This window comes from Argopecten irradians, chromosome 10, assembly GCF_041381155.1.
Source record: "Argopecten irradians isolate NY chromosome 10, Ai_NY, whole genome shotgun sequence".
In the NCBI taxonomy this organism is placed as follows: Eukaryota; Metazoa; Mollusca; class Bivalvia; order Pectinida; family Pectinidae; genus Argopecten; species Argopecten irradians.
The window spans coordinates 23,275,910-23,290,626 of record NC_091143.1 but is presented as its reverse complement, the minus strand read 5'-3'; the positions used below and the strand labels follow the sequence as shown (position 1 = coordinate 23,290,626).

The following is a 14,717-nucleotide window of genomic DNA, read 5'->3' as shown; positions in this document are numbered from 1 at the left end:
GTAATCGAAATAAATGAAAAGAATATGAACGTTCAGCAGTATTCTACAATGTATCAACACATTCCATCAAACTTGCTTAAATTGTTCGTTTATAATCTCCATATACCTAGGACTAAAAAGAAAACAATTTTTCTTAAAAAGATGATTGAATCACTTTTTATTGAAAACAATTTACTTCGTACTTTGCTTATGTTATTGCTTATCTTGAGACAAGTGATGACATTGGCCAAAGTTTGTTAGCCTTAACAACGGTAAGAATACGGTAATGTTACATAACACAATGTACATACCTTGATTACTAGCTGTTGGTTGCTGTGGTAACTGCTGCTGTAAGAATGTGATGACCATGTCAGAACCCTCGACTTTATATACAGTTCCATATCAGGAAGTACAAACATGACTAACTATAGATTTACACGACAAACTGCGTTTTCATCAACATGCAAGGAAATGAGTAGGTTCTTACGTCGTGATATGTAACTCCTCGCTATCGTATGACGTCACGGAGTTGAGCTAATTATAAAATATGGTAATACATTTATACAAGTACTGGTCGAAGGGTTGTCGTTGTAATGAAATGTATATATGCGACTGAATATTACTGATGGAATTGTTAAGCTTGTCAGGACTTCTAACACCAACGTCTGTCGTCATATCATTACCATAATTTACAACCAATGTACACACACTACATATTTGTATATACACACACCTAAATGAATATATAGATTTTAATTAGATTGCATGTGATATATAGTATTTGAACTGTTTGACACTTGTTAATATGAAAGTATTGGTGAAGGTCGCAACCGAAAATAATATTAAAACTAGAACAAATTACGGACTCGTGTTTGGTTAGAAATCGTGATATAGTATTAAACTAATACGGACCAAAAGGTACACCTTGACGTTCGTACCGTGAATGAATGGACCTTCCACATATTACGACATAATGATGTATGTACAGATTGTCCCAAAAACATGTCCCGATTATGTCCCGATTTTGACAAGTAATAACGTTTGCAATACTAAACTATACAAGAAAAAAATAATAATTGATTTTTTGTTTGTTCATTTATTTAAATAAAATTATGACGTATGACCTATATATAAAGCGTAAGATTTGACGCCTTTCAATATCTTGTGGAGCCATAAGCCAGTGATCTTGGAGAGGAGGACATAACGTAGTGGTCCAGCTCTGTATACCCTAACATTATCTATCAATGTTACGTCTTGTTAAATAATACTCTTCTAAGGACTTGATGACGTCAGAGCGATTTTTTCTTTGCTTTTGCTTTCCCTTGCTCCGTATGATTCCTTTTGGCAAATGGTACCAACACCATATGGGCACAAAAAGTGGTACATTTGTTGATTTAGTTTGTTAATAAAAGCCAAATGAAATGCATTTAAACATAATGAATTTGTCAGAAACCTCCTTAAAAAATGGTATTAATCAATATAAATCAAAGGATATCCTTGAATAAAATAGTACAACCTTCTTTTTTATATGTAATGGTATCCTTTCACATTGCGTATATCAGCAAATTAATAGTCATTTCAAGATATATCAGTAATGTCTCTTTCATCGCGATGAATACAAATCAGCACATCTCAATGGGTCAGAAATTAGCAAAAAGAAATAAATGACAGAACGTTTTAATGACAACATACACAAGCCAATGTGAAAAACGCCGGGTTTCTACTGACATTTTGACATGGTTCCTTCTTGGCATTTGCGATAACCAAATCTTAAAAAACAAGGACAAAACTGACCGGGATAGACATTTGAACTATTTGACTTGTCTTAGTTAACAGAATTCATATTAACAAATAGTTGTTTTCTTACTGTGCAATAATTGTTATGGACAGATGAAGTGGACGCTTCCGCTCATTAGTACTGTCTCCAGATAAAACAGGGGTCCCAGCCCTCCAGATAAAGCAGGGGTCCTGACCATCAATTTTGTCTCGGGCAATATTTTATCTCGAGACAATATAATTAGGTGAGAAATTATTTTTACCATTATCGAAAGAAAATAGGTGGCATGGTTCACGCATCAAGATCATTTCAAAATCATCAAACCTATAAATTCAGGTACGTGTGTCTCAAACTGATGGATACAGATTTCAACCACAATAGTCGGTATTATTAAACTCTCGGGGACTCAGATAAACGATGCAGCTGTTGATTAACACACACGTGGTATAAACTCTATACGCATTCTGATTGGCTGACAGGGTGAACTTTGAACGTACTATTTATTTCTCAAAGCAACGATTTCATTTGTCAACGTCTTCCGTAATCGAGTGACGTCACGCAACAATATATGTCGTGATCGCCGCCGGACGTCAAAACTACTGTTGGAAAGCGTACAGTATGCGTCGAGGTCATTGCATGTGCCAAAAACGTGACGTTTTTATGTGAAGTATAAATATATGTGTAATTCGTTTTGACGGAAAACTATCTTAATACTGGTGAGTTTGGTAGAGTAAATTAGTCTGAAACGGACTTGAACTTGTTTGCAATAGCTTGATGATTATTTGGTGGGAAGTAAACGGCACGGCTATGCGCCTGTTTTTTATAGTTCGACAAAGAGTGTTATATTTTAAGTAACATTGAAACAAATAACTTTAATAATGCGTTAAATGAGAATTTTTTCATCATAAAGTTTCTAATTCGAAGACTTTTATATGAATTGATTCTTTAACAAAATATGATTTTTTGAATATAAATTAGAAGTTTTTATGAAAATATCTCTGCATCTTATTATAATTATTTGCATATATTGGCAAACACATCGTCGTATTTATATCGGCTAAAAACGGATATAATTGTGGTAGAAACAGGTCACACGACAACGAGTGGTTATTCGATATGGCATTTATTCCACACTCGTAAGTTTTCTTTTAAATGTTACAAAAGACACTCGCCACAGCTCGTGTCTTTTGTAACTTTTAAAAAATAACTCACTAGTATGGAATAAATTCCATATTTAACAACCACTCGTTGTGTAACCTCTATATATCGAATGTTGTGCGTTAGTAGTACATGTAGAACATATATCGCATTATATGTGTAACACCGTTAATCCAATACACTTTTTAATCCATTTGTTACATCATTTGCATGTTCACACGTTGAATCTAAAACAGGATTGAACTAGTTAAGGTATGACACTTGCTTTGTATTCAAGCACTGATGTCACTATTTTTTTATTTCATCGGGGCATGAAAGAAATTTTGGTTGCAAACTGTTCGAATCCGCGTAGCGGATTCTGCATAAAAGATTTGCAAACCAAATTTCTATTATAACCCTATGAAATTAAAAAATATATATATTGACATCAATGCTTCTCATTAATTTTCTAGACTACTTGTTAAAATGAAATATATTTACTCGTATTATTCAAATGATTTTCCAATAGACTCTTTTTTTCCGAATCAATACGCAACGTCAATGTCTCTATTGTAACGTCACGATAATGTCGGGATTTGGCACCATTCTCGGATTATTTTTATCCCCCGCCCAACGACGTTGGCGGGGGATATACAAATGGGTTCCGTCCGTCCGTCCGTCCGTCCGTCCGTCCGTACGAATGGTTTCCGGAGCATAACTGTAAAACCAGTAGAGATATTTCCACGAAACTTCACACACACATTGGTCTTATGGTCTAGTAGTGCCTTTTGCTATTTTTAGGTTTTCATTTTTTGCATTTTTTCCGTAACCATGGAAACATTGCTGAAAATGGCAGATTTTTGTATAAGAATCGTTTCCGGAGCACAACTCTAAAACCAGCAGAGATATTTCCATAAAACTTCATAGCCACATTGTTCTTATGGTCTAGTAGTGCCTTTTGCTATTTTTAGGTTTTCGCTTTTTGTGCTTTTTTCTGTAACCATAGAAACATTGCTGAAATTATCATATTTTTGTAGCAGGTTCATTTCCGGAGCATAACTCTAAAACCAGCAGAGATATTTCCACTTCATAGACACATTAATTTTGTCTAGTAGTACCTTTTGCTATTTTTAGGTTTTCATTTTTTGCACTTTTTCCTGATTTTTTTCCATACACATAAGTCTCCACAATCAAACTTACTTCAGCTTTGATATCTCCATTGGCGGGGGATCTGAATGACTATGTCCTTGTTATTTATTTTTTTCACAGTAGTATGCAAAAAACGAATTTGCCAATCAGAAAGCCGGTTTAAGTATGAAACAAAGAAAAATATTATACATCATTGCGTTTACTCTTACCTTTTTACATATGTTAATATAATTATTGCTGTTGCATCACCGTGTATAATTTTCATGAAATGATTATATCTTATTTGTTGTATACTCATGACGATAACAGAAACGGATTTGGTTATCCAAGATGTCTCAAAGCTCTTGATACTTGAACGAAAACAGATTTTGTAATAAAAAGTTTGGGTCTAATTTTATATTGAAATATCGGTTATATGTATCTTGGGTAAATCTGGACAAGTTACATTTTCAAAGTGTTATGGTAAAATAGTATATGAGCAGCAAACAGAAGGCAAACAAGTTGCCAGTCGTTTATGTAATTATTAGAAAAAAATAATTTAAATTTCTTCAAGTTAAATGCCACAGACTAGGTGAGGTATGGATTTTATTTATAACAATGGTTTGATAATTATTTGGCGGGAAGTATATGTCACTTTGCCGTAGACATTTCCGAATGTAGATCGACAACAATCACTTTGTGGTTTATTGTTAAAGTACACGTACCTATAGAAATCTCGATTCAAAACGACGTTCAGTGAGTATGAATGCATGGAAGTGAAGTGTTGAACAAAATAAAAATTATTTGTTATTAATACATTCTTTAAGCAACTAAGAGTTTTGAATATTTGCTTATGATGACATTATTACTTCTTTTTTGTATATGTCGGAAAATAAATTCATCTTATTTTGGCCTTCTTGTAGATGATTTCATTGTAGTAGAAACAGGTCACACAACCCGGAGTTTTTGGATATGGAATTTTGTTTCACACTCGTAAAGCTATTGTTAGAAGATACAAAAGACACAAGCTTCAGTGACGTTTTGTTCCTGTTTCTACTTTCTGTACATTTTAAGTGGCTCATACCAAAGCAATATGTAATCTGGAAAGATTGAGCTTTGCAGCCTCCATCAATGAATCAAAACTATCCGTTACCTTTTTCACGACATTCTTTACAATGGAATGAATAACATCTTCCTAAATTTTATTTTAATATACGGGATTCGATAAAAGATTATTTCATATCACTTAACTACGATTCTTCCTTTCACGTTTATAAATACATTTTGACGTGTGTTTTTCACTGAATACATTAAGTTATTAATCTTTTTTTTTTTTCTTTATGATCTTGTGTAGTTTCCTTTTTATCGCCACATTGCACTGGCAATATCAATTCCGACGTCTCGGAAGAATCAGCAAAACAACACAAATCTTCTGCATGGATTACTAACCGACAAGATCATGATGTTTTATTTACGCGATAAGTTGTAATAATCTACTTATGTGGTTCTATCATATATATGATACATTCTGTTTGAGTAGATCACATCAAACCAATCAGTAATCCAGAAGATTTGAGGACTGCAGTGCAACCTTAATCATTGTGCTAGAACCAAGGTAAACATTACGTTTTCTTCGCCACAATAATCTCACTTTGGAGACGTTGGATAATCCGTGTTATTTATGGTGATTGTCGCTTTCGTCCAATTTATTTTGGGTTAATGATAGTTTTTGTTATCAAAATGATAATTTAAAACAATACAAGTCAAGCATACACTTTGTAGAAAAATATATTTTATTATATAAAATTTAAACATTTAAATAAAACAAACGATAAAGTTTACAAAACACAGAAACCACAAAAGTTCATGACACAGATACATATATGTGAGGTAAATTACGGATTCGTTCATGGATGACGATGAAAGCTGTGCTGCATTGAATCGCATATTTGTTTGCCCTCCCCATTCTCGCCTCATCCGGATGGTGTTTTTCGTTCTAATGACGTTCACTTGTATGATCATGCATTGTATATGTCAGACGTAATGTAAAGTTCTTTATGCTTTAGATTACCATGGATATGAATTACGCCAGTAAATTCCAATGTCGTATGATACAGTGGGCTCTATCACGAGATTCAATAACCTGTGGAAAAATAAATTTCGATAAGTTTCCATGATTGATGATCATGATTCGGTATAATCAATAAATCCTCAATTTCATTCACTATTATGTGTTCAATAATATACCTGACGTTCATTATTCCACATTCTTAGACTATTTTATTATGTCAATTAGATAACGGAAAGGTGTTTGTAAATAATGAAAACTCTAAATAACGGTACATTATTGGAAGAACTATTTGTATATAATTGAGTTAGGTTTTATCTTTGTTGTATCTTCAATTTACATAATCTGATATATGGAGAAACGAGGAAATATTCGGGCGAAGGTAATTTTCTTAAATAAACTTTTGTTCGAATCAAAATCAATGCCAACATAATTCACTTGTACTTATCTTGTTGTCTCTGACATGAAGAGTACTCCCTATCAAGCGATAGTTACCCAATATGTGTAGAGATTATCATTTGTTCATATGTAATCATTTAAAGCTTACCACGTCTTGGTATAACTGGGTAGACAACTTTTCGTCGGAGTGCGGGGTGCAGTACGGGACCCTGATGCCCCACCATCCTTGGTAATCCTGTCCTGAAAAGGGTGGTTCTTGGCTGTCCTTGTCTGACCAAGGTGGCTCCCAACTGTCCTGGTCTAACGATAGTGGTCCCTGATTGTCCTGGTCTAGCAAAGGTATTCACGGCTGGCTGAACTGTGAGCTGGCCATTTTTGGAAGATACAACAGTTGCCATGAAGCCGTTTCTGGTGTGTCCAGGGTATTTGATGCCGACATGATTTGTCCTGACTAGTCCAGGGTAACTCACAGAAACCTGACCGTTGATTAACATTCCTGAGTGACCTACTACTGGTCCTTTCATTTCTGGTGTTGAACGTCCTGTTCCTATAGGACCATTCATAATTGACATCTGGTCATCATCCACAGAACCTGGGTATCCTGGCGCAATCGGTCCAGGTCCCATGGCGATCATACCTCCGTCTTCTGCTGGGCCCATTTGTACCATAGCCCCTTGACCTCCTGGTCCCATAGGAAGCATAGCTCCTTCGCTTCCAGGTCCGAAAGGTGACAAAGCCCCTTGGCCTCCTAGTCCAATGGGAAGCATACCTCCTTCGCCTTCTGATCCCATTTGGTACATTCCCCCTTCCGGCCCCATAGGTACCATAACCCCTGGACCTCCTGGCCCCATAGGGTACATGTCCCCATCGTCGCCTGGAGGAGGATAGTTGGGAGGTAGAATTGAGGCGATAGTTGCACCAAAACACACTGAGACAATAATTGCCAGGTTTAGTCCACCCATTTTTGCTAAAACAAAACAAAAACAAATGCAAATGTATTTATATAGCAGCAATGGTAACATCAGTTAAATGTAATAGATATCACCTTCATGTATCAAATATACGGGGATAAATAGAGCAAATCAAGCGATTCACACTAGAATTAGAGTAAGGAAAGACGAGAAACAGTAATCGAAATAAGTAAAAAGAATATGAACGTACAGCAGCATTCTACAATGTATCAACACATTTCATCAAAGTTGCTTAAATTGTTCGTTTATAATCTTTATATACCTAGGATTAAAAGGAAAACAATTTTCTTGAAAAGATGATTGAATCACTTTTTTATTGAAAACAATTTACTTCATGCTTTGCTTATGTTATTGCTTATCTTGAGACAAGTGATGACATTGGCCAAAGTTTGTTAGCCTTAACAACGGTAAGAATACGGTAATGTTACATAACACAATGTACATACCTTGTTTACTAGCTGTTGGTTGCTGTGGTAACTGCTGCTGTAAGAATGTGATGACCAAGTCAGAACCCTCGACTTTATATAGAGTTCCATATCAGGAAGTACAAACATGACTAACTATAGATCTACACGACAAACTGCGTTTTCATCAACATGCAAGGAAATGAGTAGGTTCTTACGTCGTGATATGTAACTCCTCGCTATCGTATGACGTCACGGAGTTGAGCTAATTATAAAATATGGTAATACATTTATACAAGTACTGGTCGAAGGGTTGTCGTTGTAATGAAATGTACATATGCGACTAAATATTACTGATGGAATTGTTACGCTTGTCAGGACTTCTAACACCAACGCCTGTCGTCATACCATTACCATAATTTACAACCAATGTACACACACTACATATTTGTATACACGCACACCTAAATGAATATATAGATTTTAATTAGATTGCATGTGATATACAGTGTTTGTACTGTTTGACACTTGTTAATAGGAAAGTAATGATGAAGGTTGCAGCCGAAAATAATATTTAAATTAGAACAAATGACTCGTGTTTGGTTAAAAATCGTGATATAGTATTAAACTACAGTGTAATACGGACTAAAAGGTACACATTGACGTTCGCACCGTGAATGAATGAACCTTCCACATATTACGACACAATTATTTCATATGATGTATGTACAGATTGTCCCAAAAACATGTCCCGATTATGTCCCGATTTTGACAAGTAATAACTTTTGCAATACTAAACTATACAAGAAAAAAATAATAATTGAATTTTTTGTTCATTTTTTTAAATATAATTATGACGTTTGACCTAGTTTAGATTTGACGCCTTTCAATATCTCGTTGAGCCATAAGCCAGTGATCTTGGAAAGGATGACATAACGTAGTGGTCCAGCTCTGTATACCCTAACATTATCCATCAATGTTACGTCTTGTTAAATAATACTCTTCTAATGACTTGATGACGTCAGAGCCATTTTTAATTTGCTTTGCTTTGCCTTGCCCCGTATGATTCCTTTTGGCAAATGGTACCAACACCATATGGGCACATAAAGTGGTACATTTGTTGATTTAGTTTGTTAATAAAAGCCAAATGAAATGCATTTAAACATAATGAATTTGTCTGAAACCTCCTTATAAAATGGTATTAATCAATAATAAATCAAAGGATATCCTTGAATAAAATAGTACAACCTTCTTCTTATATGTAATGGTTCACATTGCGTCTATCAGCAAATTAACAGTCATTTCAAGATATATCAGTAATGTCTCTTTCACCGCGATGAATAAAATGGATCAGAAATTAGCAAAACGAAATAAATGGCAGAACGTTTTAATGACAACATACACAAGCCAATGGGAAAAACGCCGGGTTTCTACTGACATTTTGACATGGTTTCTTCTTGGCATTTACGATAACCAAATCTTAAAAAAAAACAAGGACAAAACTGACCGGGATAGACATTTGAACTATTTGACTTGCCTTAGTTAACCGAATTCATATTAACAAATAGTTGTTCCCTTACTGTGCAATAATTGTTATGGACAGATGAAGTGGACGCTTCCGCTCATTAGTACTGTCTCCAGATAAAACAGAGGTCCTAGCCCTCCAGATAAAACAGGGGTCCTGACCATCAATTTTGTCTCGGGCAATATTTTATCTCGAGACAATATAATTAGGTGAGAAATTAATTTTTCCATTATAGAAAGAAAATAGGTGGCATGGTTCACGCATCAAAATCATTTCAAAATCATCAAACCTATGAATCCAGGTACTGTATTTTCTCAAACTGATGGATACAGATTTCAACCACAATAGTCGGTATTATTAAACTCACAGGGACTCAGATAAACGATGCAGATGTTGATTAACACACACGTGGTATAAACTCTCTACGTATTCTGATTGGCTGACAGGGTGAACTTTGACCGTACTACTTATTTCTCAGTGCAACGATTTCATTTGTCAACGTCATCCATAATCGAGTGACGTGACGCAACAATATATGTTGTGATCACTGCCGGACGTCAATACTACTGTTGGAAAGCGTACAGTATGCGTCGAGGTCATTGCATGTGCCAAAAACGTGACGTTTTTATGTGAAGTATAAATATATGTGTAACTCGTTTTGACGGAAAAGCATCTTAATACTGGTGAGTTTGGTAGAGTAAATTAGTCTGAAACGGACTTGAACTTGTTTGCAATAGCTTGATGATTATTTGGCGGGAAGTAAACGGCACGGCTCTGTCATGCGCCTGTTTTTTATAGTCCGACAAAGAGTGTTATATTTTAAGTAACATTGAAAAAATAACTTTAATAATACGTTAAATGATGAGAAATATTTCATCATAAAATTTCTAATTCGAAGACTTTTATATGAATTGATTCTTTATCAAAATATAATTTTTGAATATAAATTGGGACTTTTTTGCTTATGAAAATATCACTGCATCTTATATAATTATTTGCATATGTTGGCAAACACATCGTCGTATTTCTATCGGCTAAAAACGGATATAATTGTGGTAGAAACAGGTCACACGACAACGAGTGGTTACTGGATATGGCGTTTATTCCACACTCGTAAGTTTTCTTTTAAAAGTTACAAAAGACACTCGCCACAGCTCGTGTCTTTTGTAACTTTTAAAAAATAACTCACTAGTATGGAATAAATTCCATATTTAACAACCACTCGTTGTGTAACCTCTATATATCGAATGTTGTGCGTTAGTAGTACATGTAGAACATATATCGCATTATATGTGTAACACCGTTAATTCAATACACTTTTTAATCCATTTGTTACATTATTTGCATGTTCGCCGTTGAATCTAAAACGGGGTTGAACTAGAAGTAGTTCAGGTATGACACTTGCTTTTTATTCAAGCATTGATGTCACTTTTTTTTTTTTTATTTCATCGGAGTATGAAAGAAATTTTGGTTGCAAACTGTGTGAATCCACGTAGTGGATTCTGCAAAACATTTGCAAACAAAATTTCTATTATAACACATGAAATTTAAAAAATTTATATATACATCAATGCTTCTCATTAATTTTCTAGACTACTTGTTAAAATGAAATACATTTACTCGTATGATTCAATTGATTTTCCAATAGATTCTTTTTTCCGAATCAATACGCAACGTCAATGTCTCTATAGTAGCGTCACGATAACGTCTGGATTTGGCACCATTCTCGGAATATTCCTATTTTTTTTTTCACAGTAGTATGCAAAAAACGAATTTGCCAATCAGAAAGCCGGTTTTAGTATGAAACAAAGAAAAAATATTATACATCATTGCGTTTACTCTTACCTTTTTACATATGTTAATATAATTATTGCTGTTGCATCACCGTGTATAATTTTCGTGAAATGATCATATCTTATTTGTTGTATACTCATGGCGATAACAGAAACGGATTTGGTTATCCAAGATGTCTCAAAGCTGTTGATACTTGCACGAAAACAGATTTTGTAATAAAAAGTTTGGGTTTTATTTTATATTGAAATATCAGCGATATGTATCTAGGGTAAATCTGGACAAGTTCCATTTTCAAAATATCATTTGTTATGGTAAAATAGGACATGAGCAGCAAACAGAAGGCAAACAAGTTGCCAGTTGTTTATGTAATTATTAGAAATAATAATTTATATTTCTTCAAGTTAAATGCCACAGACTAGGTGAGGTATGGATTTTATTTATTACAATGGTTTGATAATTATTTGGTGGGATGTAGATGTCACTTTGCCGCAGACATTATCGAATGCAGTTCGACAACAATCACTTTGTGGTTGATTGTTCAAGTACACGTACCTATAGAAATCTCGATTCAAAAAAACGTTCAGTGAGTATGAATGCATGGAAGAGAAGTGTTGAACATAATCAAAATGATTTGTTACTAATACATTCTTTAAGCAACTAAGATTTTTTTAATATTTGCTTATGATGACATTATTATACCCTTTTTTGCATATGTCGGAAAATGAATTCATCTTATTTTGGCCTTCTTGTAGATGATTTCATTGTAGTAGAAACAGGTCACACAACTTTTGTTTCACACTCGTAAAGCTACTTTTTAGAAGTACAAAAGACACAGGCTTCAGTGACGTTTTGTTCCTGTTTCTACTTTTTGTACATTTTGAGTGGCTCATACCAAAGCAATATGTAATCTGGAAAGATTGAGCTTTGCATTCTCCATCAATGAATCAAAACTATCCGTTACCTTTTTCACGACATTCTTTACAATGGAATAACATCTTCCTATTTTTTTTTAATATACGTGATGCGACAAAAGATTATTTCATATCACTTAACTACGATTCTTCCTTTCAAGTTTATAAATAAATTTTGACGTGTGTTTTTCACTGAATACATTAAGTTATTAATCTTCTTTTTTTTCTTTATGATTTTGTGTAGTTTCCTTTTTATCGCCACATTGCACTGGCAATATCAATTCCGACGTATCGGAAGAATTGGCAAAACAACACAAATCTTCTGCGTTGATTATTAACCAGCAAAATCATGATGTTTTATTTGAGCGAGATTTGAGGACTGCAGTGCAACCTGATTCATTGTGCTAGAACCAAGGTAAACATTACGTTTTCTTCGCCACAATAATCTCACTTTGAAGACGTTGGGTAATCCTTGTTATTTTTGGGCATTGTCGCTTTCGTCCAATTTATTTTGGGTTAATGATAGTATTTGTTATCAAAATGATAATTTAAAACAACACAAGCCAAGCATACACTTTGTAGAAAAATATATTTAATTATATCAAATCTAAACATTTAAATAAAACAAACGATAAAGTTTACAAAACACAGAAACCACAAAAGTTCATGACACAGATACAAATATGTGAGGTATATTGAGGATTTGTTCATGGATGACGATGAAAACTGTGCTGCATTGAATTGCATATTTGTTTGCCCTTCCCATTCTCGCCTCATCCGGATGGTGTTTTTTCGTTGTAATGATGATCATGTATGATCATGCATTGTATATGTCAGACGTAATGTAAAGTTCTTTATGCTTTAGGTTACCATGGAAATGAATTACGCCAGTAAATTCCAATGTCGTATGATACAGTGGGCTCTATCACGAGATTCAATAACCTGTGGAAAAATAAATTTCGATAAGTTTCCATGATTGATGATCATGATTCTGTATAATCAATAAATCCTCAATTTCATTCACTATTATGTGTTCAATGATATACCTGATGTTCAAGCTTAATCCAATTTTTCCAATCTTGATTATATTTTATTATATTAATTAGATAACGAAAAGGTGTTTGTAAATAATGAAAACTCTAAATAACGGTACATTACTGGAAGAAATATTTGTATATAATTGAGTTAGGTTTTATCTTTGTTGTATCTTCAATTTACATAATCTAATATGAAGAAACGAGGAAATATTCGGGCGAAGGTAATTTTCTTAAATAAACTTTTGTTCGAATAAAAATCAATGCCAACATAATTCACTTGTACTTATCTTTTTGTCTCTGACATGAAGAGTACTCCCTATCAAGCGATAGTTACCCAATATGTGTAGAGATTATCATTTGTTCATATGTAATCATTTAAAGCTTACCACGTCTTGGTATAACTGGGTAGACAACTTTTCGTCGGAGTGCGGGGTGCAGTACGGGACTCTGATGCCCCACCATCCTTGGTAATCCTGTCCTGAAAAGGGTGGTTCTTGGCTGTCCTTGCCTGACCAAGGTGGCTCCCAACTGTCCTGGTCTAACGATAGTGGTCCCTTTTTGTCCTGGTCTAGCAAAGGTATTCACGGCTGGCTGAACTGTGAGCTGGCCATTTTTGGAAGATACAACAGTTGCCATGAAGCCGTTTCTGGTGTGTCCAGGGTATTTGATGCCGACATGATTTGTCCTGACCAGTCCAGGGTAACTCACAGAAACCTGACCGTTGATTAACATTCCTGGGTGACCTACTACTGGTCCATTCATTACTGGTGTTGAACGTCCTGCTCCTATAGGACCATTCATTATTGGCATCTGGTCATCATCCACAGAACCTGGGTATCCTGGCGCAATCGGTCCAGGTCCCATGGGGATCATACCTCCGTCTTCTCCTGGGCCCATTTGTACCATAGCCCCTTGACCTCCTGGTCCCATGGGAAGCATAGCTCCTTCGCTTCCAGGTCCCAAAGGTAACAAAGCCCCTTGGCCTCCTAGTCCAATGGGAAGCATACCTCCTTCGCCTCCTGATCCCATTTGGTACATTCCCCCTTCCGGTCCCAAAGGTACCATAACCCCTGGACCTCCTGGCCCCATAGGGTACATGTCCCCATCGTCGCCTGGAGGAGGGTAGTTGGGAGGTAGAATTGAGGCGATAGTTGCACCAACACACACTGAGACAATAATTGCCAGGTTTAGTCCATCCATTTTTGCTAAAACAAAACAAAAACAAATGCAAATGTATTTATATAGCAGCAATATTAACATCAGTTAAATGTAATAGATATCACCTTCATGTATCAAATATACGGGGATAAATAGAGCAAATCAAGCGATTCACACTAGAATTAGAGTAAAGAAAGACGAGAAACAGTAATCGAAATAAGTAAAAAGAATATGAACGTACAGCAGCATTCTACAATGTATTAACACATTTCATCAAAGTTGCTTAAAATTGTTCGTTTAGAATCTTCATATACCTAGGTTTAAAAGGAAAACAATTTTCTTAAAAGGATGATTGAATCACTTTTTCATCGAAAACAATTTACTTCATGCTTTGCCTATGTTATTGCTTATCTTGAGACAAGTGATGAC

The 14,717-nt window shown here is 34.9% G+C and overlaps 1 protein-coding gene across 1 annotated transcript; it reads right to left on the bottom strand.

The window, feature by feature from the left end:
- Positions 1-6,625: 6,625 nt before the first annotated feature.
- Positions 6,626-14,330, bottom strand: LOC138332609 (collagen alpha-1(XVII) chain-like). Its single transcript, XM_069280608.1, has 3 exons — positions 13,517-14,330; positions 7,906-7,977; positions 6,626-7,455 (listed from the first exon to the last, which is right to left on the bottom strand). The coding sequence occupies exons 1-3, from the start codon at positions 14,328-14,330 to the stop codon at positions 6,626-6,628; spliced, it is 1,716 nt and encodes a 571-aa protein (XP_069136709.1).
- Positions 14,331-14,717: the final 387 nt, after the last annotated feature.

Coding starts and splice junctions, on each gene's coding strand:
- LOC138332609 (XM_069280608.1), bottom strand. CDS start 14,330: ATGGATGGACTAAACCTGGCAATTATTGTCTCAGTGTGTGTTGGTGCA. Junction 7,978..13,516: donor CCCAGTTATACCAAGACGTG/GTAAGCTTTAAA, acceptor CTCTATATAAAG/TCGAGGGTTCTGACTTGGTC. Junction 7,456..7,905: donor ACCAACAGCTAGTAAACAAG/GTATGTACATTG, acceptor GTTTTGTTTTAG/CAAAAATGGGTGGACTAAAC.